The sequence below is a fragment of the Balaenoptera ricei genome, chromosome 1 (assembly GCF_028023285.1).
Source record: "Balaenoptera ricei isolate mBalRic1 chromosome 1, mBalRic1.hap2, whole genome shotgun sequence".
NCBI lineage: Eukaryota > Metazoa > Chordata > Mammalia > Artiodactyla > Balaenopteridae > Balaenoptera > Balaenoptera ricei.
The window spans coordinates 51,150,243-51,178,204 of NC_082639.1; the positions used below are offsets into that span (position 1 = coordinate 51,150,243).

The window sequence follows — 27,962 nt, forward strand, 5'->3', positions numbered from 1 at the left end:
TGGTGTATCACATTGATTGATTTGCGTATATTGAAGAATCCTTGCATCCCTGGGATAAATCCCACTTGATCATGGTGTATGATCCTTTTAATGTGTTGTTGGATTCTGTTTGCTAGTATTTTGTTGAGGATTTTTGCATCTATATTCATCAGTGATATTGGTCTGTAGTTTCCTTTTTTTGTAGTATCTTTGTCTGGTTTTGGTATCAGGGTGATGGTGGACTCATAGAATGAATTTGGGAGTGTTCCTCCCTCTGCAATTTTTTGGAAGAGTTTGAGAAGGATGGATGTTAGCTCTTCTCTAAATGTTTGATAGAATTCACCTGTGAAGCCATCTGGTCCTAGACTTTTGTTTGTTGGAAGATTTTTAATCACATTTTCAATTTCATTACTTGTGATTGGTCTGTTCATATTTTCTATTTCTTCCTGGTTCAGTCTTGGAAGGTTATACCTTTCTAAGAATTTGTCCATTTCTTCCAGGTTGTCCATTTTATTGGCATAGAGTTGTTTGTAGTAGTCTCTTTTAAAACGTGTACAAAATGTTGTTTCACTAAACATACATTTATAAATCTTGGAGAGTTCTTTGGTGAGATATTAGTAGAATAAGTACCTAGCTACAGGATTCTCAGATCTAAGGGACTGTACAACTGAAATTCTAATAAGTAATATCGACTTCTTTTATAAATGTACTACATCCTTCTCAAAGGGCTATCACTAGAGACTGCTTCATGATATAATACAGCTTGGAGAATTATGCCTTTTACAACCCAACTGACCTAAAGGATAGCCATCAAGGCAAACTTCACTCTTATTTTTTCTTCACTGGTAAGCCATTTATATTTCTGGGAGCAATAAGATGAAACCCAACAAACAAACCATTGGGGCTAAGTCACAGCATCAACTAGAGCCCTGGGAATAGGAGGTCTCTCGAGGAACAAAATAACCAAACTCACCAGGAAGTAAATCAGATGACAAATAAGATGAAGCTCCGCTCAACAACTCAACAAAATTCTGCCATCTGTGAAAGAAAAGGAAACATAATACCTGTGATCAATGTGGGAAACTCTGGAAGAATGTGCAATAAAGCTTAAAGTTTATACAGATAGTGATATTAAAGGAGTTTTCTGATGTCTGTATCATTTGGGGTGCAGTGAAGGAAACACAAGCTACTTTAGGTGTCTCTACTAGAAATGGAAATTAGGCATCCACAAAATTATTGCAGGGGCTAGTAGAATGGAGGCTGGTGTCTGCTGCTGGGCTAAGGGTTAGGTCTCAGAAGATGTAGTCCAGAGTCCAGAGAACTGCAGGAAATTCTGGCTGACGTCTCAGGTGCCCTTGGCCATGAGTTTGGTGATTAGGCAGTATATAGGGCATTCTGGCCACCAGAAAAACTGATGTCTGCCAGGGTTATTGGAGTTGCTACTACTGCAGAAAAACAATAAATACGTATAATGTCCCTGCCCCTCTCCCCAGTCTTCCTGCCTTTCAAATCTCATGCAATTGCATCTCAGTGATGGAACTTAAATCAATTCCAGAACCTCAATGTCAAGGGAGCTTTGGAAATGTTCTTTTTAGCCTTCCTAAGTGTGGGAAGTATTACAACATAGGAAAGAACATAGAAGGGGATAGAAATGGGTGCTAAGTGCAAATAGATAATATTTAGTGAAGTCCCCAAGCAGAAATTGCATTGAAGAATGTGTGAGCATTTGACAATCAGGGAGTCATTTAAAACTTACAAGTACTTTGGGAACACTTTGGTAGTGAGAATCACTTATATTTGCTTGCCCAACATCCATTCTCCATTTATATAAAAATATGTTTCTTTGGGGTAATGGGCTACAATCAATGTCCCATACCCTTCCCTAGACAATGTTGTGACCCACTCAGGCTAATTAATCTCAATCTATCACTTCACTTTCCCTATCCCTCCCTCCCTCCCTTCTTCCCTCTCTCCCACTCTCTGTCTCTGTGTCTCTTATTAACTTTTGTTTCTGGTGCTTCCTGAAGTTTCATGTCCCCTGATTTTGTGTGTAACTCCATATCCTTTCAAAAATATTTCTTTTTGCTTATGTTAGCAAAAAACAGTTTCTGCTTCTAGCAACCAAACTACAACTGATAAGAATTTTTATCACCTCTTTGCCCATCAGAAGTCAAGCAAATATAAAGAGCCAATTGTGAGAATATGTCCTGTGTTTTCTAGGAGAGTTTTAATGCCATGTGATTTTATTCTTTTTATTTTTATTTATTTTTTAACAGAAGTATAGTTGATTTACAGTGTTGTGTTAGTTTCAGGTGTATAGCAAGGTTATTCAGTTTTATTTTATTCAGTTTTCTTTTTCAGATGCTTTTTCCTTATAGGTTATTACAAAATATTAAGTATAGTTCCCTGTGCTATACAGTAGGTCCTTGTTGGTTATCTGTTTCATACATAGTAGTGTGCACATGTTAATCCCAAACTCCTAATTTATTGCTCCCAACCTCTTCCTCTTTGGTAACCATAAGTTTTTTTCTATGTCTGTGGGTCTATTTCTGTTTTGTATATAAGTTCAATTGTGTCATTTGTTTAAAGATTCCACATATAAGCAATATCATATGATATTTCTCTTTCTCTGTCTGGTTTACTTCACTTAGTAAGATAATCTCCTTGTCTATCCATGTTGCTGCAAATGGCATTATTTCACTCTTTTTTATGGTTGAGTAATATTCCATTGTGTATATATATATATATACATGACATCTTCTTTATCCATTCATCTGTCGATGGACATTTAGGTTGCTTCTGCCTTCTGGCTATTGTAAATAATGCTGCAATGAACATTGTGGTGTATGTACCTTTTTCAAATTCTGGTTTTCTCTGGATATATGCCCAGGAGTGGGATTGCTGAATCATATGGTAGCTCTATTTTTAGTTTTTTAAGGAACCTCCATAAATTCATTAGATACATAACTAGTTTGTTTTGCTTATACCTCATAAAACTTTTTCTATACATGGTATCACAAATCAGAAAAGTTCTTTGTCAGTATAGAAAATATGACCTCCAGAGCTTCATGTCACTTTAGGCACAAGAATAGATAAGGCATAGGTATACAGAACCACAAGCCAGATAAGCTGATGACTATATCAGCTGCTGAAAGGCTAGGCAGGGAAAAGAAAGTTGGAGAAGTAGCACTCTTAAGGAATATTAATAAACATATAAAGATCTGATATTAGCACAGATCTGGAAATGAACTGCAGTAGAAGCATCTCCTGTCTTCTACACTTCCTGCAATGCCCTCCTCTTAGGAGGGCCAGGTTTATGCCTACAGCATCTTCTGACCCATTGAACAACAACACAACAAAAACCTAAATCCATTTATATTTCCACATTGCATAACATTTATTTTTCAGAACTGTTAGGAGTTAGCAAATATTCAGTAAGGGCTCTGGACAAGATGGCACCAGAAACTCTCCTGCCCCTTCTTGAATTTTTGCTGATAGCAGGGGAGGGAAATTGCAGGAAATGTTTCTAAGTACTGAACTTGGACACTGCCTGATTTAAGTGGTATATAGGACTTAAGTGACCAATGAAATCCTTTAGATCCTCTAATAAAATACCTTCTTTAATCCATACTCTTTATATGACTCTAGGACCTTCAAAGAGCCATTGACAATTTAAGTGTGAGAATGGGTTCTTGTTGCCATAAAAGGCAGTGTAATTCTAATCACAGTACCAGGTGCCAAACTCTTCATGTTGAGTCAGAGAGGTCAGGATTGAAGGACAAGCTCTGTGAGCCTGATTGTAGATTCAGGCAGATCTGCGTTCAAATTCTAACTTCATCCAAACTTAAGTTAAAATGGCCTTAAATTAGCGTTCTGAGTACTTTGTGTGCATTCTCTCATTTAATTGAGACAACCATCTTATTAGACATGTAAATGACTTGCCTATGGACACGCTGATCAATGGAGGAGCCATGATTTAAACCCTGAATGTCTGACTCCAAATCCTGCACCCTTAACCATTGTACTCTATGGCCTTACACATGAATGTAATATAACTTGGTTTCAGTTACATTTTTCCCCCCCTTTGGAATTCCATGAACATGGTTTCAGTGTCTTCTGATATCTACTATTGCAGAAGTTTTTTGTTTTGTTTTGTTTTTTTACCGTAAGTTAAACATCTTTATTATGGTGTTTAAATGCCAGATTGAAAGAAACATACTACAGTTGACCCTTGATCAGTGCACTGGAGGTTGGGGTGTGTTAGGGGCGCTGACCCTCTGCCCAGTCAGAAATTCATGTATAATTTATAGTTGGTCCTCCATATTAGTGATTCCTCCTTTCCACTTGTCCACATTGCTAAAGTTTGAGGTCAGTCTGATTTGGATTCATTTATAATTATTTTTTGCATTTATTTGCTTTGGTTTAGTTTTATTTTGTTTTGGCTGCATCCTTAAATAATTTTCTTTGTCTCTGTAGCACAAAAGTTTTGTCAGGAGGGACATGGATACTTTTTTTCTTAATTTAGTTTAGATAATAATGAATACATTCAGTCTGTACACAGAGGGTTTTTCTTTTTCCCATCTCTGCAAAATTTCTTCAGCTGTGACTTTTGGTTTTATATCTTGTCCAATTCTTCTAGTTTCTTATTCCACAATTTCAGGGCCTCTTAGGTTCAATTTCTATTTTTATTCTTCTATCTCTACTATCTGTTTTCATTTTTTTCTGTTCTTTTTCTCTAGATTTTGTGGAAACCTCTCAAGTTTGACATTATGCACCAGATTTTCTCTAGCATTAATTTTGCTGTTCATTGATTTCTAGTTATCCCTTTTTCTTTTGTAAATAATATTTTATTTAAACACCACCCTGGCCATTCGTTATGTGTTGTTTTTGGCTGCTTTCAGGCCACAATGACATAGTTGAATAGTTGCAACAGATTATAGACCCACAAAGCCTTTAACATTTATAATGTGACCCTTCAAAGAAAAGGCTTGTTGACCTAAACATTTAACATAAATGTCTTAATATCATTAAATATCTAACAATATTCAGATTTCCTTGATTGTCTTATAATTTTTAAATTGAGATATAATTGACATATAACATATTAGCTTCAAGTGTACAGCATAATGATTCGATATATGTATATATTGCAAAATGATCACAATAAATCTAGTTAACATCCATCACCAAACATAGTCACAATCCTGGTTACCTCTTCATTATGCTGTAGAAGTTTCAGTTTCCTTGAAACTATCCACATTTCACCAAGTTCAATTTAATTTCTTCTGTTCACTTTAGTGCTTTTTACATTTCATTTTTAATCTCATTATGCTTATTACTTTACAGTTCATTTCAACAGAGACATGGCTCCTTATATCCTATAGAGAACACCAGTGGCTTTCTAAATGTTTTCTAATTTCTAGAGTAAATCATTTCCAAAAATTTGCTGTTATTTGGAGTCTGTGGGATCATAATTACACCTCCCTGTTCTGCAGTATTTTTGAAAATTAGGCCTCATATATTAGGGTTTTCTCTTTATTCAGTGTCAGTGAGGAACTGTTCACATTGTGTACAACCCAATAGATGAGCTTCATAAGTTTCCCTTGGTCCTACTCATTGCTCATTCAGCCCCTCAGTCAAGGGGTGAGTGAAGATTCCCACCAATATTTGGTGCTTCTCAGGCATTTGTCTTGTGCCCCTCTGTTGGGACCACCTCAGAGGTGGGATCTTCTCACCACACCTGCTGGATATCAGACACTAAATTGGTGTAGTATGTCATAATGGGTACACTTGTTGACCTGAAACAAACAGATTGCCAGATATTTCTCCAGCAAAGATGGGTTTATTCAGGATCAATAGAGAATTGCAGTTTGTGGTCTGCAATCATGGTGAGCCATGCTCAAGTCCCCCAGACAGCAAGGGAAAGAGAATGCTTTTATAGAAAGGAAAAGGGAGTTGGGAGGGCTATAATAAACAAAGTGTCCATGGCTTCTCATTGGCTGAGTCCTTGCCAGGAAAGTCCTTCCTTACTGTTGGGCTCTAATGTTGCAGGGCATGAGAGCTTTCCCTTCTGGTATCCCAACTCTATTTAACTGAGGTTTCTGTATATTAATTTTTTACACACTCCTCAACATATACAACTACCAGGGATCCCCTCTTTCTTCTTCAACCCACGTGACTTTATATTTCCATATGCAAATACCACAGCCGGGTCTAGCTATTCCTGCCTTCTTCACCCCAACTTTCTGCTCTATCATTCCTAGAAGTTGTGGTGTCTGCATAGGCACAAAAAAGCAGTGTGTGGGTAAGTGTACTGGTGTGTAACCTTGGATGAAGGAAGGAGATGAAGGAACAGTACTCAGGTGGATACAGAAAGTAGCATCTATGTCATTTTCTGGTTGGTTAAGACTTGGGGCCTCCAAATCAAGGGGAAGACTGTGGTGAAGGGATGAAATATCTTCTGTCTTCTGCACTTTTTATAGGTAGGCAGGACAAAGCTTGGGGCACCAACTCAATGATTTTCCCAGATTCCATGTGTCTATAGTCAGTGGAGCTTCCTTCTAGATTCGGAGACCAGAGTGCCTGTTAGTTTTTGCTTCTGGTGTGTGTTTTTTGTTCTTTTTTGTTGGTTTTTTTTTTTTTTCTCTTCATTTGTTCATTGGAATTTTAATAAAATTAAAATGTCATCTGTTATGCAGATGCCAAAAACACAAAATGGAGGCTATTTCATAGAAACATCCTTGTAATCTTGATGATGTTACTTACAGGTGACATTTTTCTCTCTGAGTTTTATACAGGCTTCAATCAAAGGTGTGCCAGTACTCCCTTCCCAAGCTCATTGCCTTTCTCCACCTTGTGAAATGTATGCTCTGGCCACAATGGACAGTTTGGTTCTCCAAACCTATGTTCTTGTTGCTTTTTTGTCTTGGCACACACTGCTCCCTCTACCTCTGAGTTACTCTTCCCCATCCCTCATCTGGTGAGCTCCTACAAGTCCTACCAAGCTCAGCTGAGTATTAAGTAGTACTGAAGAGCCAGCTCTGTTCAGACTGCTAGAATCATAGTTAAGTCCCATGATTTGAAAAGTTAAATCATTAGAGCCATTCCCTTGAGAATCCTGTAATCTACTATTCCAGCTGAGGGGCACAAAATATGCTAGGAAAAGGAGGCAGATAGAAAAAAGACTATGCAAGGGGCTGTTAGCCTGCAGGAGCTGTATAGTTTGCTAGGGCTCTATAACAGAACACCACAGACTGAGTGGCTTAAACAACAGAAATTTATTTTCTCACAGTTCTGGAGGCTAGAAGTCCAAAATCAAGACGTCTGTAGATTTGGCTTCTTCTGAGGCTCCTCCTTGCCTACAGATGGCCACCTTTTTGCTGTGTCTTCACAGGGTCTTTTCTCTGGGTGAGCCTATCCTTAGTGTCTCTCTGTGTGTCCAAACTTCCTCTTTTTATAAGGACACCAGTCAGATCAGATGTGGGCTCACTCTAATGGCCCCATCTTAATTTAATCACCTCTTTAAAGACCTTACCTTCAAATACATGGTCTAAGGGCTGGGGGCTAGGGATTCAACAAATGAATTTAGGGGGGATAAAATTCAACCCATAATAGGAACAAAGATTTAAAGAATCCCAACTTTTGGGACAATTCACTTAAGGACTCTGAACCTCATTTTATTCATCTGTGAAGTGGGTATAAAAATACATTAACTCATGGGGCTGTTGGGAGTATGAAACGAGATAAGCCATGTAGAGCATGTAGCCCCATGCCTGGACATGTGAGGTGTACATGCATCAATCCTTCTGAGTCAGGAGGTTATTTTGGTTGTTATTTTACTCAGCTGCTGGAAAGCTCATCCAACTGCATCATCTTTCTTTGCTTTCACCTTCTTAATCATGTAGCCTAAACTGTATTCTTCTCACCTTCCAGTTACCTGTGAGAAGCATAGCCCTTCCTTGATACATAGTCAATAAACTCTCAAATCCAGACAAAAGGATTCTTTTTCCATTTGACAGGTAGAAAATTAAGGTTCAGAGAAATTAGTGACTTGTCCAAGTTCTCAAAGCCAGTGCACATCATTGTTGGGATTTCCATCTAGGCCTATGTGATTCAGGAGCTCATGAAGCCTTTCTGCATGGATGGGGGCTGAAGGGGTAGTGGAGGCGCTAAACAGGTGAGGAGATGCTACCTGCAAGCCATGGGCTTCCTTGGATTATACATGCCCCTGGAACTTAAAAGTGTCCTCACTTTGTATTCATATCCTACACCTCTCCTGGGTCCTAGGGCAATAAGATACTGAGCTCCTCAAGTCCAGAACTGTGTTCAGCACCAAGCCCAAGGGTAGAGCTGGCTATGAAATGCAGGCAGTTTGCCTAAAGCCCCTGTGCCTAGCCACTATCCTATAAGCCTTTAAGTTGCATAGGACTTGTAGGAGAGTTGGTATAGTGTATTCAAAGCCAAGACCCCGAAGCTAGAGAGCCTGCGTTTGACTTAGCCTTACTGATGAATTCATTTATCAGTTACATACTAGTTTTAGCCTTTCTGTTCCTCAGCTTCCTCATTTGAAAATAATAGTACCTATCTCATGAGGTATGTGTAAGGATTAAAAGAGTTAATATTTATAAAGCACTTAGAACATTGCATGGAATATAGTAAACACTATATAAATGTTGGCTATTATTAATAATAACTTTATTAGCAATATTATTATTAGAATTCTTACCCCGTATGAATTATGGGCTCTGGAAGAGAAGATTGGAATTAATGAACTCATAAAAGCCAGATCTGGTTTCCAGGACCCAACCAATGGGCAGATTCATACCATGTCTCTAATAGCTCACTGCCTAACAATTTTCCTATTCCCATTAAAAAGTAATTGCTGAATCAGACACCTCATGTTTCCTTTATCTCCTAAAATCCTCTGGTTGTTCCTAGGATTATCAAACCAGTCCTTTTCAACCTAATTGCACTCCCAACAATGGACCAGATGTGTATGATAAGTTCTACTTGGGGCTATGTCAATTGTGCCACTCTATTTACGAAGCCTCCATAGCAGCTTCATTATTTATCCCCTCCCCTGACACAATTTGGCTCATGTGCCTATGTTTTAAACTGGGTTTGAAGCATTTAATTTTGCCAATACAGTTTTAGAGTATTAGTTTGCCTCCTGTTCTCTCTCTGCCCTCATTAATTACCATTTACTGCAAAGTCACAGAGAAACATTAAATACTAATTCTGACTTACATGTTCCTGGCCAAGAACCGGGATAATAAATTCCATTCAACACAACCTGAACTCACTCACTCATAAGGGTGATTCAGAGTAGAGATTTGAAATCGTAATCAAGTCTTTCTCAAAATCGCCTTATCCTGGCAGTCATTCACTAATGTCTCTGCTTGGTAGGGAAATGGCAAAAAACAAAATCTCAATGTTAAAACACACACACACACACACACACACACACACACACAAAACAACTTTGCCGCAGTGTTCTCGAAATTGCTCCTCTCATCAGCTCTTGCAACGTGATAGTTTAAGAAAACAACACAGCTCATTTTATTTGGTTAGATGGGGCTAATCCCACATCACCATAATCCCTCCTGATGTTTTATTGATTCTAAAGGACATTTAATCAGGAAGCAGTTCAGCACTAGAATCCTGCTAATTAGTAAGCAGCCACATTCCAAATGGGTTCCCAATAGAACAGCAGATTAATGGACAATATGTACTAAAATAATGATTCATGCATTCAGCTTCTAAAATGTGTGTCTAAATTGCATCTTTAATCTCTTAAGAATATAGGTTTGCATACAAAGCCCTTAACTGAATGGATTTAATTCAACAGAAGAAGCTTTAACCAATGACTGTCTAAGGATGAAACAGGTTTATCACTTATAAATGCAATTCTTCATTGGTCTCATAGTTTTGATGTCCTTGAACATTCAAAGGTCAAAGACAGGTGAATAAAAAAAATCGGTGTGCTTCTCTGATAGACACATAAAATAGTGGGAAATTGAGAATTTTGATATAATTGTAAGTAGCCTAACCTCATTTGTTCCCCATTCACTCTTATTCTCATATCCCTGATTCCTGGAATCTTGGTCCTGGACCCCAACTTCTAATGAAGTATACTCAGTATAATGTGAGCTTTGACACTTGCATTTTCTCCTTTTATACTGGTGCCTTTTTGGGACTCCCAATTTTGGCTTATTGACGTTCTACTCGGCTCTAATCCCACTTTTTTGCTTTTCCTGCTTAACCGCCTCCCTCACCTTCACCCAACCACCTCCAATATTTTAGAGAAAGAAAACAGCCATGTCCAAACCTGGTCTAGTGGAAATTCATTGGCTATGCTCAACCTCCTCTCATCAGTTATTTACCACTTGATGTCCCCATAACCTTTTATCACCATGTGATATGTCACATATTCTACTTTATTTATAATTTATCTTCCCCATTAGAATATAAGCTTCATGAGGGAAGGGACTTTGTTTCATTCATATCTATATTCCCAATGACTACAATAGTGATTGGTATACAGTAGGCACTCAATAAATATTTGTTAAATGAATGAATGGATTAATCAAATATTTACTCTGTACCTATCATGTGCCAAGCACTGGCCTACAAAATGTTGGAATATAATGTGTAACGATCCTTGCCAGCATGGAGATCACCATCTAGACATTAAATTAACAAATCACACAAATAAATACATAATTACAAATAGTGATAAGTGATAGGAAAGAACATTACTGAATGCTAAGAGAGTGTATAGCACAAGGAACATGATTTTGATGAGATGGTTAGGGAAGGCCTTCTTCAATTTGACCATAAGCTAAGGATTAGGGAAAACTCATGTATCTGTATCCCTCAGAGTATTTTGAGACTTTATTCTTCCTCTAGTTCAGTTCAATTCCGCAAATATGTATCAAATACCTACTATGTGCCAGGTAGCGCTTTATACACATGGGATGCATCAATAAATAAAACAAAGATTCTGCTACCCTATGGCACTATAGTCTATAGTTTATCAGAGACTGACAGATAACAACAATAAACAACATACATCAATTTGATTAAAAGTTTATACATTAAAAGTTTATAAGTGTATTGAGGGAAGCAAAAGGAGAGCAGGTTAAGGGGAAGAAAGGATCAGGTGACTACAATTTTTTTAATTAACTAATTTTTGGCTGTGTTGGGTCTTCATTGCTGCATGCAGGCTTTCTCTAGTTGCGGTGAGGATGGTTACTCTTGGCTGTGGTGCGTGGGCTTCTCACTGCAGGGGCTTCTCTTGTTGTGGAGCATGGGCTCTAGGTGCATGGGCTTCAGTAGTTGTGGCACAAGGGCTCAGTAGTTGTGGCTCATGGGATCTAGAGTGCAGGCTCAGTAGTTGTGGTGCAACTGGGGCATGTAGTTGCTCTGGGGCATGTAGGATGTTCCTGGACCGGAGCTCGAACCCGTGTCCCCTGCGTTGGCAGGTGGATTCCTAACACTGCACCACAAGGGAAGTCCACTACAACTTTAAATAGAGTGTTTAGTGTAGGCTTCATGGACAAGGTGACAACAGGGGAAAAACTTAAGGTGAAGGAGTTAGCAGGAAGATATTTGGGGGAAAAGCATTCTAGGTTGAGTAATCATTCAGAAGATAGGTGTTAAGGTGGATCTGTGCCTGGTATGTTTGAGGAAGAAGGAGCACAGTGTGACTGGAACAGAATGAGAAAAGGAAGTTGTAGATGGAACCAGAGAAGTGACGGAGGGCAGGTCACATAGAACCCTTTATGAGGACTTTGATTTTTTTTTCCTTTGAGTGAAATAAGGTGTTCCTGCAGTGTTATGAGCCGAGCAATGATATTGTTTTAGGTTTTAATAAATCACTGTAGCTGCTGTATTGAGGATAAACTAGGGACAAGGGAGAAGAAGAATTCATTTAGAAGGCATTATAGTAATCCGGGAGAAAGATAATGGTAGCTTGGATGGGGTGTAGTTAAGTAACAATAGAGGTGGTGAGAAAGGACCAGAATCTTGACATATTCTCAAGATAGGTTGACTTACTAATGGATTACTGATGGATTGAATATGAAATGCAAGAAAAAGAAAAAAAGGAGAGGGCCGACAGCAGAAGCAAGAAGAACTACAATCCTGCAGCCTGTGGAAAAAAAACCACATTCACAGAAAGATAGACAAGATGAAAAGGCAGAGGGCTATGTACCAGAGGAAGGAACAAGATAAAACCCCAGAAAAACAACTAAATGAAGTGGAGATAGGCAACCTTCCAGAAAAAGAATTCAGAATAATGATAGTGAAGATGATCCAGGACCTCGGAAAAAGAATGGAGGCAAAGATCGAGAAGATGCAAGAAATGTGTAACAAAGACCTAGAAGAATTAAAGAAGAAACAAACAGAGATGAACAATACAATAACTGAAATGAAAACTACACTAGAAGGAATCAATAGCAGAATAACTGAGGCAGAAGAACGGATGAGTGACCTGGAAGACAGAATGGTGGAATTCACTGCTGCAGAACAGAATAAAGAAAAAAGAATGAAAAGAAATGAAGATAGCCTAAGAGACCTCTGGGACAACATTAAACACAACAACATTCGCATTATAGGGGTCCCAGAAGGAGAAGAGATAGAGAAAGGACCTGAGAAAATATTTGAAGAGATTATAGTGGAAAACTTCCCTAACATGGGAAAGGAAATAGCCACTCAAGTCCAGGAAGCGCAGTGAGTCCCATACAGGATAAACCCAAGGAGAAACACGCTGAGACACATAGTAATCAAATTGGCAAAACTTAAAGACAAAGAAAAATTATTGAAAGCAGCAAGGGAAAAATGACAAATAACATACAAGGGAGCTCCCATAAGGTTAAGAGCTGATTTCTCAGCAGAAACTCTACAAGCCAGAAGGGAATGGCATGATATACTTAAAGTGATGAAAGGGAAGAACCTACAACCAAGATTACTCTACCCGGCAAGGATCTCATTCAGATTTGATGGAGAAATCAAAAGCTTTACAGACAAGCAAAAGCTAAGAGAATTCAGCACCACCAAACCAGCTCTACAACAAATGCTAAAGGAACTTTTCTACGTAGGAAACACAAGAGAAAAAAAGGACCTACAAAAAAAAACCCAAAACAATTAAGAAAATGGTTATAGGAATATATATCGATAATTACCTTCAACGTGAATGGATTAAATGCTCCAACCAAAAGACACAGCCTTGCTGAATGGATAAAAAAACAACACCCATATATATGCTGTCTACAAGAGACCACTTCAGATCTAGGGACACATCCAGACTGAAAGTGAGGGGATGGAAAAAGATATTCCATGCAAATGGAAATCAAAAGAAAGCTGGGGTAGCAATACTCGTATCAGATAAAATAGACTTTAAAATAAAGAATGTTACAAGAGACAAGGAAGGACACTACATAATGATCAAGGGATCAATCCAAGAAGAATATATAACAATTATAAATATATATGCACCCAACATAGGAGCACCTCAATACATAAGGCAACTGCTAACAGCTATAAAAGAGGAAATCGACAGTAACACAATAATAGTGTGGGACTTTAACACCTCACTTACACCAATGGACAGATCATCCAAAATGAAAATAAATAAGGAAACAGAAGCTTTAAATGACACAATAGACCAGATAGATTTAATTGATAATTATAGGACATTCCATCCAAAAACAGCAGATTACACTTTCTCCTCAAGTGCGCATGGAACATTCTCCAGGATAGATCACATCTTGGGTCACATATCAAGCCTCAGTAAGTTTAAGAAAATTGAAATCATATCAAGCATCTTTTCTGACCACAACGCTATGAGATTAGAAATGAATTACAAGGGAAAAAATGTAAAAAACACAAAAACATAGAGGCTAAACAATACGTTACTGAATAACCAAGAGATCACTGAAGAAATCAAAGAGGAAATCAAAAAATACCTGGAGACAAATGACAATGAAAACACGACGATCCAAAACCTATGGGATGCAGCAAAAGCAGTTCTCAGAGGGAAGTTTATAGCTATACAAGCCTACCTCAAGAAACAAGAAAAATCTCAAATAAACATTCTAACCTTACACCTAAAGGAACTAGAGAAAGAAAAACAAACAAAACCCAAAGTTAGCAGAAGGAAAGAAATCATAAAGATCAAAGCAGAAATAAATGAAATAGAAACAAAGAAAACAATAGCAAAGATCAATAAAACTAAAAGCTGGTTCTTTGAGAAGATAAACAAAATTGATAAACCATTAGCAAGACTCATCAAGAAAAAGAGGGAGAGGACTCAAATCAATAAAATTAGAAATGAAAAAGGAGAAGTTACAACAGACACCGCAGAAATAAAAAGCATCCTACGAGACTACTACAAGCAACTCTGTGCCAATAAAATGGACAACCTGGAAGAAATGGACAACTTCTTAGAAAGGTATAACCTTCCAAGACTGAACCAGGAAGAAATAGTAAATATGAACAGACCAATCACAAGTAACGAAATCGAAACTGTGATTAAAAATCTTCCAACAAACAAAAGTCCAGGACCAGATGGCTTCACAGGTGAATTCTACCAAACATTTAGAGAAGAGCTAACACCCATACTTCTCAAACTCTTCCAAAAAATTGCAGAGGGAGGAACACTCCCAAACTCATTCTATGAGTCTACCATCACCCTGATACCAAAACCAGACAAAGATACTACAAAAAAAGAAAATTACAGACCAATATCACTGATGAATATAGATGCAAAAATCCTCAACAAAATACTAGCAAACAGAATCCAACAACACATTAAAAGGATCATACACCACGGTCAAGTGGGATTTATCCCAGGGATGCAAGGATTCTTCAATATACACAAATCAATGAATGTGATACACCATATTAACAAAATGAAGAATAAAAACCATATGATCATCTCAATAGATGCAGAAAAAGCTTTTGACAAAATTCAACACTCATTTATGATAAAAACTCTCCAGAAAGTGGGCATAGAGGGAACCTACCTCAACATACTAAAGCCCATATATGACAAACCCACAGCAAACATCATTCTCAATGGTGAAAAACTGAAAGCATTTCCTCTAAGATCAGGAACAAGACAAGGATGTCCACTTTCACCACTATTATTCAACATAGTTTTGGAAGTCCTAGCCACGGCAATCAGAGAAGAAAAATAAATAAAAATAATACAAATAGGAAAAGAAGTAAAACTGTCACTGTTTGCAGATGACATGATTCTATACATAGAGAATCCTAAAGATGCCACTAGAAACTACTAGAGCTAATCAATGAATTTGGTAAAGTTGCAGGATACAAAATTAATGCACAAAAATCTCTTGCATTCCTATACATTAATTATGAAAATGTGAAAGAGAAATTAAGGAAACACTCCTATTTACCACTGCAACAAAAAGAATAAAATACCTAGGAATAAACCTACCTAGGGAGACAAAAGACCTGTATGCAGAAAACTATAAGACACTGATGAAAGAAATTAAAGATGATACCAACAGATGGAGAGATATACCATGTTCTTGGACTGGAAGAATCAACATTGTGAAAATGACTATACTACCCAAAGCAATCTACAGATTCAATGCAATCCCTATCAAATTACCAATGGCATTTTTTATGCAACTAGAACAAAAAAATCTTAAAATTTGTATGGAGACACAAAAGACCCCGAATAGCCAAAGCAGTCTTGAGGGAAAAAATATGGAGCTGGAGGAATCAGACTCCCTGACTTCAGGCTATACTACAAATCTACAGTAATCAAGACAATATGGTACTGGCACAAAAACAGACACATAGATCAATGGAACAGGATAGAAAGCCCAGAGACAAACCCACACACCTATGGTCAACTAATCTATGAAAAAGAAGGCAAGGATATACAATGGAGAAAAGACAGTCTCTTCAATAAGTGGTGCTGCGAAAACTGGATAGCTACATGTAAAAGAATGAAATTAGAACACTCCCTAACACCATACACAAAAATAAACTCAAAATGGATTAGAGACCTAAATGTAAGACGGACACTGTAAAACTCTTAGAGGAAAACATAGGAAGAACACTCTATGACATAAGTCACAGCAAGATCCTTTTTGACCCACCTCCTAGAGTAATGGAAATAAAAACAAAAATAAACAAATGGGACTTAATGAAACTTAAAAGCTTTTGCACAGCAAAGGAAACCATAAACAAGACGAAAAGACAACCCTCAGAATGGGAAAAAATATTTGCAATCGAATCAATGGACAAAGGATTAATCTCCAAAATATATAAACAGCTCATGCAGCTCAATATTAAAGAAACAAACAACCCAATCCAAAAATGGGCAGAAGACCTAAATAGACATTTCTCCAAAGAAGACATACAGATGGCCAACGAACACATGAAAAGCTGCTCAACATCACTAATTATTAGAGAAATGCAAATCAAAACTACAATGAGGTATCACCTCACACCAGTTAGAATGGGCATCATCAGAAAATCTACAAACAACAAATGCTGGAGAGGGTGTGGAGAAAAGGGAACCATCTTGCACTGTTGGTAGGAATGTAACTTGATACAGCCACTATGGAGAACAGTATGGAGGTTCCTTAAAAAACTAAAAAATAGAATTGCCATACGATCCATCAATCCCACTACTGGGCATATACCCAGAGAAAACCATAATTCAAAAAGACACATGCACCCCAATGTCCATTGCAGCACTATTTACAATACCCAGGTCATGGAAGCAACCTAAATGCCCATCAAGAGATGAATTGGTAAAGAAGATGTGGTACATATATACAATGGAATATTACTCAGCCATATAAAGAACGAAATTGGGTCATTTGTTGAGACCTGGATGGATGTAGAGAGTGTCATACAGAGTGAAGTAAGTCAGAAAGAGAAAAACAAATATCGTATAGTAACACATATATGTGGAATCTAGAAAAATGGTACAGAGGAACCGGTTTGCAGGGGAGAAATTGAGACACAGATGTAGAGAACAAACGTATGGACACCAAGGGGGAAAGCAGCTGGGGGGTGGGGGTGGGGGTGTGATGAATTTGGCGATTGGGATTGACTTATATACACTGATGTGTATAAAATTGATGACTAATAAGGATCTGCTGTATAAAAAAATAAATAAAATAAAATTCAAAAATTAAAAAAAAAAAAAAAGAATGACCTGAGGCTCTTGTTAAGTATACCACTTTCTAGCCCTTCCCTTTAAAGTATTATCTAGTGGGCTTGGGAAAAAAAAAAAATAGAAAAAGAAAAAAAGACAAAGATTACTGGTGTGTTGTGTTTTCATTTTAATTCAGTTCAAAATATTGTCTAATTTTCCTTGTGATTTCTTCTTTGATCAGTGGTTATTTATAAGTGTATTGTTTAGTTTCATAATGTTTGGAGAATTCCAGGATATTATTTTGATTTTGTTTTTTGATTTCTAATTTAATTTTTGGGGGTCAGAACACATATTTTATATGATTTAATCCTTCTAAATTTACTGAGACTTGTTTTATGGATCAGGGTAGATAGGGTTTTTCTCTTAAATATTTCATGAACACTTAAAAGGAATCCGTATTTTGCTGTTGTGTGGAGTAATTGCCACTTACATCAAGTTAGTTGATAATATGGTCCAAGTCTTCTATATTCTTACTGATTTTATGTCTACTTGTTTTATCAATTACTGACAGAAAGATGTTCAGTTCTCCAACTATAAATTGTGAATCTATTTCTTCTTCCAGTTTTATGTTTTTACTTCATGTAAATTGAAGCTATATTATTAAGGGCATGATCATTTAGGTTTGTATGTCCTCTTGATGAATTGAGTTTCTGGCAATACCTCTTGATTTAGAAGCTACTTTGTCTGACTTTAGTGTAACCATCCCAGCTTTCTTTTCATTAGAGTTAATAAGGTATATCACTTTCCATCCTTTTACTTTCAGTGTGTCTGTCTTTACATTCTAAAGCGTTTCATTTCAGATAGCATTTAGTTGTGTCTTGATTTTTAAATGAAATCTGAAAATTGCTGCCTTTTAATTTAATTTAATTTATTTATTGGTTGCACCAGGTCTTAGTTGCAGCAGGTGAGTTCCTGAGTTGCGGCAGGGGGGCTTCTTAGTTGCAGCTCACCGGCTCCTTAGTTGTGGCATGTACACTCTTAGTTGTGGCATACATATGGGATCTAGTTCCCTGACCAGGGATCGAACCCAGGCCCCCTGCATTGGGAGCACAGAGTCTTAACCACTGTACCACCAGGGAAGTCCCTGAAAATTGCCTCCTTTTAATTGGCGCATTTGAATCATTAATACTTATTGAAATTATTGATATGGTTGGATTTAAATCTATTATTTTTATTTGTATTTATTTTCTATTTGTCCTATTAGTTTTCTTTTCCCTCTTTTTTTTTTTGATCTATTCTTAGTATTTACATGTGATTATTCCATTTAATCTTCTCTATTAGTATTTTTAACTCAATACATTCTTCCTTCAAACAAAATTATACTACTTAGCTAATAGTATAAGGAGCTTTTTACAGTAAAAGTTTATTTCCACCTCCCAGTCTTGTATGCTATTGTCAAATGTTGTACTTTATTATGTTATAAACTCCACAGTACATTGTTATTATTTTTGCCTTAAACAGTCAATTATTATTTAAAGAGGTTTTTTTAATAAGGAAAATGTATTTTTATTCATTGACATTTATTATTTCCTGTACTTTTCATTTCTTTGTGTAGATTAAAAATGATTATTTTCCTTCTGCCTGAGGGCTTCTTTTAATATTTCTTGTAGTGCTGCTCTGACAGTTATGAATTTTCTCAACTTTATAGGTATGAAAAAAGTCTTAATTCCCATTAGTTTTTGAAAGATAGTTTTGCTGGATGTAGCATTCCAGATTGATAGTTTCTTCCTTCAATACTTTAAGGTTGTTTTTCCACTGTCTTATTGCTTACATCTTTTCTAATGATAAATCTGTTGTAATTCTTATCTTTGCTGCTCTATATGTAATTTGTCATTTTCTCTTGTGCATTTAAGGTTTTTTATTTATTGCTAGTTTAAGCAATCTGATTATGATGAGCCTTGGTATGGCTTACTTCAAATTTCTAATATTTGAAGTTCATTAAACTTCTTAGGTCCATGTCTTTATAGTTTTCTTCAAATTCGGAAAACTTACAGCCATTGTTTTTTCAACATTCTTTTCTTTCCCCCTATTTGTCTTCTCTCCTGAGACTCCAATTTCTCATGTATTAGGCTCCACTACAGCACAATACCCTTCTGGGGACTCTAATCAATGCCACATGTGTTTCTCTTTGATGGGTGGAAATATGAACTATTCCCAACTCTGTGTGAGATCTAAAAATTTCCCCACCTTTTTCTTTTGGTGTTTCTTTCTCTGGCCTTGGGTAGTTTCCTCAAATGCATACATTAGCCAAGTCTTCACATGAAGACATGAGGGCAACTCTTTGGAAATCTCCAGAAAGTACTCCTAGGGGATCTCTCCTCGCTGCTACTTTGTACTGGGCATTCTAGCCTTCTTGGCCTTCCTGAACTTCATACTCTGTCCCTTTAGCTCAAGGAGAATGCTGGGCTCAGTTTGGAATCCCTCTTCTTGTTCAGTAAACTGAGCTTACCTCATTTCCTTCTCTCAGGAATCACTGTTCTATGCTGCCTGATGTCCAAAGTCTGAAAAATATTGCTTCATATATTTTGTCCTATTTTTTGGTTGTTTAGGGTGAAATGGTAAATCTGATTTACCATTTACCAGTAAACTGGAAGTGGAAGTTTACTGCTTTTGTTTTTCTATGACCAAGAAGATCCTCTGTTCTTAATATAAGCAAACATTCCTTAACTCTTTCTTTAGGTGATAAAATTGATTGCTTCATACATAAAACTTCTAGCCTAAAGACAGATCTATGTGTTTGGTAGTCTAATAAAGGACCGTGTGAATAAAAAAATTAACTTACTTTATTTTGTCCTGGTAACCCAAATCTTGATGGTTAAGCAATGTTTCCAGAAGGCTCAAAGTCAAATATAATCCATGTTTCCCACATATAGCCCTGACCTGCAGATAAGAAAAGATTTGAAATTTCAATATAATGAAATTAAGATTTGAATTTCCCTCCTATAATCAGAACTTATATAATTTGGACAAAGAATTAATAACCAGGAGTGCATTATACCATTAAGATACCATTTAGGACAAGAATGTCCAACTGAATGTGCATCACCAGCAAATTTTTAGTTGCTTGACACAAAGGTATAGTTCATTACTCAGAAGTCACTGAACTTTGAAATGCTGATCTTACATTTTTGTCAGCCATGGAATGGGCGGTCCAGACCTAGAAATTATACACACTTATTATATAAGTAAATTACAAAGTATTTTTGTACAACTACTTTGATTTACCAAAGAAGCTTGTTGTATTAGTAAGGTTACTATCACTATCTGTATTTTATATATGAGGAAACCAAGGCTTAGAGAGATTAAGTGACCTTCTCAATGTCACATAGTTAATAAATGATGAAACTTAGTCTAGAAACCAGGTACTCAATTAATGTTTGTGGGATGGATGAATGAAGGGTCACTGCAGTTTCCCAAGTACTTAATATTTTCTGAGTCCAGCTGACAAACCAGTTCAGTTCTCAAGTTGGTGGGTGGGTGATACTTAGATTCAAACACGTCAAACTTTTAGGGTTGCGATAGTATGTGTTCTGTGTTTAGCATAATGTTTAAACATAGAGACTTAAGAATAAAACATGACTAATTTTGAATTCCGGTTATGCTGCCTGTGATTTGTGTGATCTCAGGAAGTTACTGAACCTTTTTATTCCCAATTACTTCATCTACTAAGTAAGACCAGTATTTTCTACTCCTCAAGAGAAAATAAGCAGTTAGAATAATGCTTGGATTTTAGTAGGCATTTGATTAATATTTGTTGAAATGAAGAAAAGGAAAGGAGGGAAAAGGAAGAAGAAGGGATATAGAGGAAAGAGAGAAGAGAAGAGAGGGAAGGAAAGGAGAGAAGGGGGAGCAAGAGAACAAGAAAGAGAGAGGAAGAGAGAGAAAAAAGAAGGAAGGGAGGAGTAAAGGAAGGAAGAAAGGGGCAAAGAAAAGAAAAGAAATGTCTAATTCAGGGTTTGGAAAAATTGTAGCTACTATTATTATTTTTAGAGGAATTTCCATACACTGACTGTATTAAGCATGTCTTTTTATTCTGATGCTTTGACATCATGGGGCCTTGCTGACCCTGGAGAGACTGCCTCTCCCCTAGGGCTAGCCAATTCCTAGAGATAGTGAACGACTGGCTTGCAAGTGTGTCTTTCATCTGCAAACCAACTACTTCTTTTATTGAGGCTCTCACACTTGGGCCACTATTTCCATGTCCTAATTACTCAAGGGCCAAGTGCTAGGCAACTAGGAATGGCCCTTATGTCCCAGAGCCCACTGAAATTATTCAAACTAGCCAATCCTAAGCCTTCTTACTCTTGTCTCACGCATCCCACAATAAAGGCTCTTGCTCACATTTTCCCTCATCCTCTCTGCCTCCTAACCTCCTGGTGCTTCTCCATGTGGCCTGTGCAGTGTGCCATTCCCCTCCTCCTGGGAACTGAGTAACAAACTGTCTTTGCAATGGCAATCACCTCCTGATCTGTTGGTCTGACCGTACTTGAATAATATAACCTAGATTTTAATATAGTGACAAAAAGCTAATCTTCATTTGTCTTTATGCAAGGAAACAGCCAATCTGGGTTAGAAACTTGCACATGTTACTTACTAGCTGTAGAAGAGTATGTCAGGGAAGGAAAAAGATCTATTTAAAACATGAAAAAAATGAATAATAGTTTGCCAGAAGAAAAAGGGGTTGAGTATAATTCCAGGCAGAAGAAAAGCATGTGTAAATGATGGGTGAGAAAGAGCATGGTGCTTTTAATAAACTGCATGTATTTTGGCATAATTCACCCTATTATAGTTTTATACCCCTTTTCACTGGGCAGTAAATATCTGTTCATGAGAGCTCCTCTAAAAGACAGTGGTTTACTGAGGGCTGGAATTGAGTCTCCTTCATTTTCCTATCACCATTCCTAGCACAGTGTTGAAAAATAGTTATTGAATAAATGAATACATGGATGAATTAGGAATGAGTGAATGAGTTGAAGGTCCTGAAGAGTGGAATGTGTATGGGCATAGGTTGGAAAAAAATAAATTGAGAGAGGTAGAAATTAGTCACATTATGCCATTTTACTCAATAAATAAAAATCGACTTATCCTCATGATTAGAGCATATTAGTGTATTTTTAAGCATCAATATTAAGAGGTTATTCTAAAAACACTTTATTTACTTCTGGCAACACTGAGTTTTGCTCCAGGCTAAATGAAGAGCAGATTAGAAATAGTACATCAGGGTTCCTAGAAGCAGATTGATTGATAGCTGCTAAGAACTGACTGCTGACAGTTGTGGAAGAGCAATAGAAACATCTACCAGAAAATCCTGGCAATTTAGTGTTATCTAGGATTATTTTAAAAATCCATATTCATTAGGATTTCCCTTGTTCAATAAGAAAATGTTTGGCTATGTATAGTTTCTTCTGTTCAATAACGACATTTAAAAAATCAAATGTAAATAAAATATTTACGTTATTTAGGAAATGACATGTAAAATAAATATTCATTTCCTCAAAATGCTCCTTGAGAGAGTGATGCACAGATGCTCTCTCAACTTCCTCCCTTCCTATTTATGGTTCCATTTGCATTTTACCCCATCACTCTACTTAAATTGTGTTTACCAAATCATTAGTAACTTCCGCAGTTTCAAATTTAATGAATACTTTTCAGTCCTGATTACAGAAGATCTCTTTGCAGCATGTGACATCGCTGATCATGCCATACTTCCATAAATCTATTCTCTTGGCTTTCTTGACCACTGCCATATTTCTTTTGATTATTTTTAGTCTCCTTTCTTGGCTTGTCTTCATCTACCTACTCCTTAAAAATGGGTGTCCTCCTCAACCTTCCCTTCTCACTTTCCATTATGTCTTTGAGTAATCCTAATTACTCCCAAGGCTTCAGCTCCATACTGAAGACCCTTAAATCATTTAGCTTTAAGCTCTCAACCTACATCAACATGTTCAAAACTGAATGCATCATCCTTTCCTTTACCTCCCCAGCTACTGATTTTCTGTTTCCTATCTCAGAGAACGGTGCCACCACCTACCAAGTTGCTAAAGCCAGAACCTTGGGAGTCATTTTTGATTCCTCTGAATTCAGGACCCACGTCTAATTAAGTCACCAAGACCTACTTTTCTATCTCCTTAATATCGCCATCCCTCCTGCTACTACCCTGGTCTAAACCCCCATAATTTCTTGCTTGAATTACTGGAACGGCCTTTTAAAGGTTCTCTCTGCCTCTAATTCTTCACATTCTATTAGAGTGCTCTTTTCAAATTTCAAATTTGATCATATCATTCACTTGTTTAATATCCTTCGATGATTCCACTGGGGCTTTAGGATAAAGTTCACACTTCTTAGAAAGACCCTTCAAAAACAGGTTCCTCCTTTCCATTCTAACATCAACTTGAGCAGCATCTCCCACCGTCCCCAGCCACCATATATTTGCTGTGTCCTGCCTATATGAAATGGCTTACAGTTCCCTGAATTAGCCATGTTCTCTCTTACTTCAGTGACATTTCACATTGCACCTTTTACCTAGAATACCTTTCCTGTCCCTTCCTCTGCTCTCCCCCAGTTCTTTGCCAAATTCACACGTCCTCTAAGATTCAGTATTTGCATCATCTCCTCTGGAGTTTTTGGGTGAAGCTAGGTTGGTGTTCCTTCTCTGTGTTCAAATTTACTGCCATCACTGCATTTTACATATAGAATTGTATCATGTTTAAAACATTACCTTTTCCCTGAGCTCCTGGAGAACTCTGGAACTGAAATCATAATAGTTTGTTGTCCTTAGTATCTTATCACACAGAACACATTGAGTGATTAATATGTTGAATGTAAGAATAAACATGCCATATTGTTCAGAAATCTGGCTATTGCTTTGGAAGAAGGGAATGATTTGAAGCTAGTAGAAACCATTTATCGTTTTAGGGCAGAGTGTACTGATATAGAAACAACTAAGTACAAAAAAGGAGCCTGGCAAACTGCAGAAGAATGTCTTATTTACAGTTCTGGTCACTTGGTAAACTAGTGTCATAGCTGTAGTCTTGCCATGGGAGTGAACCTCACATTCACAAGCCCCAGTTCCCTAAGTAAAGGGACTCCCTCTTGATGATAATGAGAGAGTTGCATGAAAATGAAGCAAGAGTAATTAGAGGTAGAGCAACCTGTGTTCTAGCAGCTCCTCCTGGCAGGAAGGTCTGCGAGTAGTTTGGGAGGTCTTTGTGATGTAGAGCAGAAAGAGGATGAAAGAATATGGATTATGTATAAAAGTGTTAAACTGAGCCTGCATGCTTGGAAACTTCTTAGGTTCTACAGACTATTCAATCTACACCTGATTTGAATAATGGTCAGGGAAGTTAATAAATAAATGTCTGTGGATCCATGTTGCCTCAGGAATTCTTCCTGAGCCATCATTGTGTCAAAAATGTGATAGAGGAACAGAATGAGTGAGTCCACAGAATGAGGATGACAGATATTAGATACGTTTTTATACTTTTCTTTGAGAATGGCGACAATGCCATTGATTCGAGTGACAAGACCCATAGATCACCCTTCAAAACTGCATTTATTTATCTGAGAAGAGGCAGATGATCTCTGAACTGTCTGAAATATTGGCTATGAGGATGTGCTCTTTTTCCCCTCTGGGCACGGGGTGCATAGATTTCGTGAGAAACTTAAGGAGGTCTGTGAAACCCTTCCAACTCAGATGGCCTTTCCCAGTGTCCTCTGAAGTCCTGTGTCCAGGAACAAGTATGTTGGGGTGCAATCTCTGCTGCTTGCCGTGTCCAGTGTCTGTTGGGCCTCAATTTGTCTCACGTTCTGGGGAAACAGAATTCTATTTGCCATGCCTCCCAGAACTGTAATATACTTTGAGTGAGTTCCAGATGTCTTAAGAGATGCCAGATGGCTCATGAGAGGCAGACCAGCTTCAAGGAAAATGTGCCCTATTTCCTTGGATATGAACCACAAATTTAAACTTTCAGGGCCAGCTCAGGGTGGAGGACATTCAGGGCCCGCTCTGATGGCCAGCGTTCAATGTGGCTATCACTTGACCCTGGGAAAGGTCTCCCTCCTTAGGCTATTTTGTAGTGATAATTTCACCAAACACAGATTTTTTTTTTTTTTTTTTAATATAAGGAAGGGAAACCTATTTACTGAGTGCCTCATATATCAGACCATATATTAAGTACCTTTACATACTTATCTTGCTTAATCCTCACAATAGACACAGGAGGTAAGGAACCCAGTTTTTCCAGGTGGAAAATCTGAGGCTCAAAGAGTTTCAGTAAATTTATTTTGATTTTCAAGTCATTTATACACCATTCTACCAGGGCATCTGAGAACATTCAAGCTTCACTGATGCTGTTATGAATTTTCCAATCTAACAAGAAATGGTTTCTTCTTAGTCAATTTCCACTGATCTTCTCAATAACATAATAAAGGCCATTTATGATGTGTGGAATCTCCTGTAGTGTTGTCTCCCTCTTCTAGTGGAACAGGCTTGCATGTTTAATATTCATGTATACAATATACATGCACACACACATGTACACACTATCATGTGCTTTGCCTTTGCATGGTTAGTTTACTGTATAAATGAAAGCACAGAGAAAGCTACTTCTGTCCTAGAATAAGAATCCATTTTCAGCATGTTGTGTCCTTGCTTCCTTAGTAAACATCTCTTGTTCTTCTGAATTCTCTGACTCTCTCAATTCTTAACCCCTGTTTACCTGGATGAAAGGCATTTTCCAATCTTTCCTATAGGATTTTTTTTGGGGGGGGTGTCTGTAAATTCCAATTCCTTCTAGTCCTCTGGAATTCTAACTCCTGTATCCTGGACTCCTTCCAAATATAGCCTTCCAGATATATTCTGCTTATTGGAGTTCCAATTCTGTGTCTCAATTTCCAGTATTCTTCTGTATTTTGAATCCTGGCTCTGCCTCTTGTTGGCTGTGGTCCTTGAGAGATTCAGTTGGCTTCTCTGAGACTCCATTGTTGTTGTTGTTGTTTTGCATTTATTAAATGGGCATTATAACATCTACCTAGATCTTGTACTTATTTGTAAGTGTTAAATGAGTTAATGTAAGTAGAGCATTTAGTGCAGTGTTTGGCACTGTAGGAAGAACTCAGTAAAGCTTGGCGGGGAAAGTTGTTGTGAATGGAATTGCAGTAACAGTGGTCATTATCCAAGGTAACCTCATGACTGGAGTTTGTCTGGCTAAAGACAACACATGAGTTAATATGGTTCTGGATCCTCTTTCATGAAACATATCTGCACTGTTAATTAATGCTCCCAAACAGCTTGCTAATCTCTGTCAGCAATAAATCACATCAGTCCCTACAATTTGGTGTCCCTAAGGAACAGAGTACCACCTGCTAACCTCACTGGAAGCTGGTAGAGGGTGTTAGAAATGAAAACTTGGCCTTAGAAAAATATTTGTTTTCCATTGTGAAAGATTATTTGGTATTGTCATATTGTCTATTGTTAGCGTAAAACATAGCCCAGTGTAAGTAATGCCTGGACCAATTCTGCACATTTCACAATTCCTTTTCTCTCTTGTTTTTCTCCTCTTGGGCACAGAAAACAAACAATTGTGAAATGTAATCCACAGGCAGAACACAGATCATAACTGTGCCTTCTTTTTTTTTAATTTGAATTTTTATTTTAGTGTCTTCTAATCACTTTTAAATTTCTATTAAACAAGATATTGCTTGATTTCCAAAGGGATGGCCAATTTATCATATAAGGGATTAGATGTAAAAACAGGAAGAGGAAATCTTTTACTGTAAACATTCTGTTTTCTTTAGCACATCACTTTCCTCCTGGTTGATTGAAATTTGGGAAATGATTATTAGACTTACACAATAAATATTGAACTTACATTATATAAATGCTCCTAGAACCTACATAGTATATATGCATTCCTACTTTCAAAGCTAGTCAGTTATGTATCTCAGTATGTATTATTCTTAGTGAATAATATAACTGTGTCTTCTTACTATAAACCTAGTGCTCCGAGGTAGCCTTCTAGAGATGTCTGAATCTGAAATCTAATTTTGGTTACCTTGGGTAGGGGGAGGTAACCAGAGAACGAGCGATCTCCTTTTCGAAAACTCCGGTTGAGATTCTCCATGTTGAGTTTGCCCTTGGTTGCCCTTAGTGCCATCTTCAAGATCTCCAACAGGTGGTGGTTCACTTCTGACTGGGAGTTGGAGTCTTAAGGGGCAGTACTGCTTGGAGAGGCAGGAGAAAGGCTGTGAAAAGATTATCCACTCAAAGCTGTATGGTTGATTCACTTTGCTCTACAGCAGCAACTAACACAGCACTGTAAAGCAATTATACTCCAATAAAGATGTGAAAAAAAAAATGGTTCTGAAGAACCTAGGGGCAGGACAGGAATAAAGATGCAGACGTAGAGAATGGACTTGAGGACACGGGGAGTGGGGGGAAGGGTAAGCTGGGACGAAGTGAGAGAGTGGCATGGACTTATTATATACACTACCAAATGTAAAATAGATAGCTAGTGGGAAGCAGCCACATAGCACAGGGAGATCAGCTCCATGCTTTGTGACCACCTAGAGGGGTGGGATAGGGAGGGTGGGAGGGAGACGCAAGAGGGAGGGGATATGGGGATATATGTATATGTATAGCTGATTCACTTTGTTCTACAGCAGAAACTAACACACCATTGTAAAGCAATTATACTCCAATAAAGATGTTAAAAAAAAAAAAGCTGCTGTGTGCTTTCACACCACACCTCTCACCCCAATACATACTGTGGAACGAGAG

The 27,962-nt window shown here is 37.5% G+C and overlaps 1 protein-coding gene across 1 annotated transcript in view; it reads right to left on the bottom strand.

The window, feature by feature from the left end:
• Positions 1–27,962, bottom strand: part of C1H1orf87 (chromosome 1 C1orf87 homolog) — a 109,075-nt gene that overhangs the window by 31,350 nt on the left and 49,763 nt on the right. Inside the window, 3 exon segments of the mRNA XM_059913533.1 lie at positions 953–1,017; positions 19,968–20,065; positions 27,238–27,389. Of these exon segments, the coding sequence (XP_059769516.1) occupies positions 953–1,017; positions 19,968–20,065; positions 27,238–27,389 (315 nt within the window).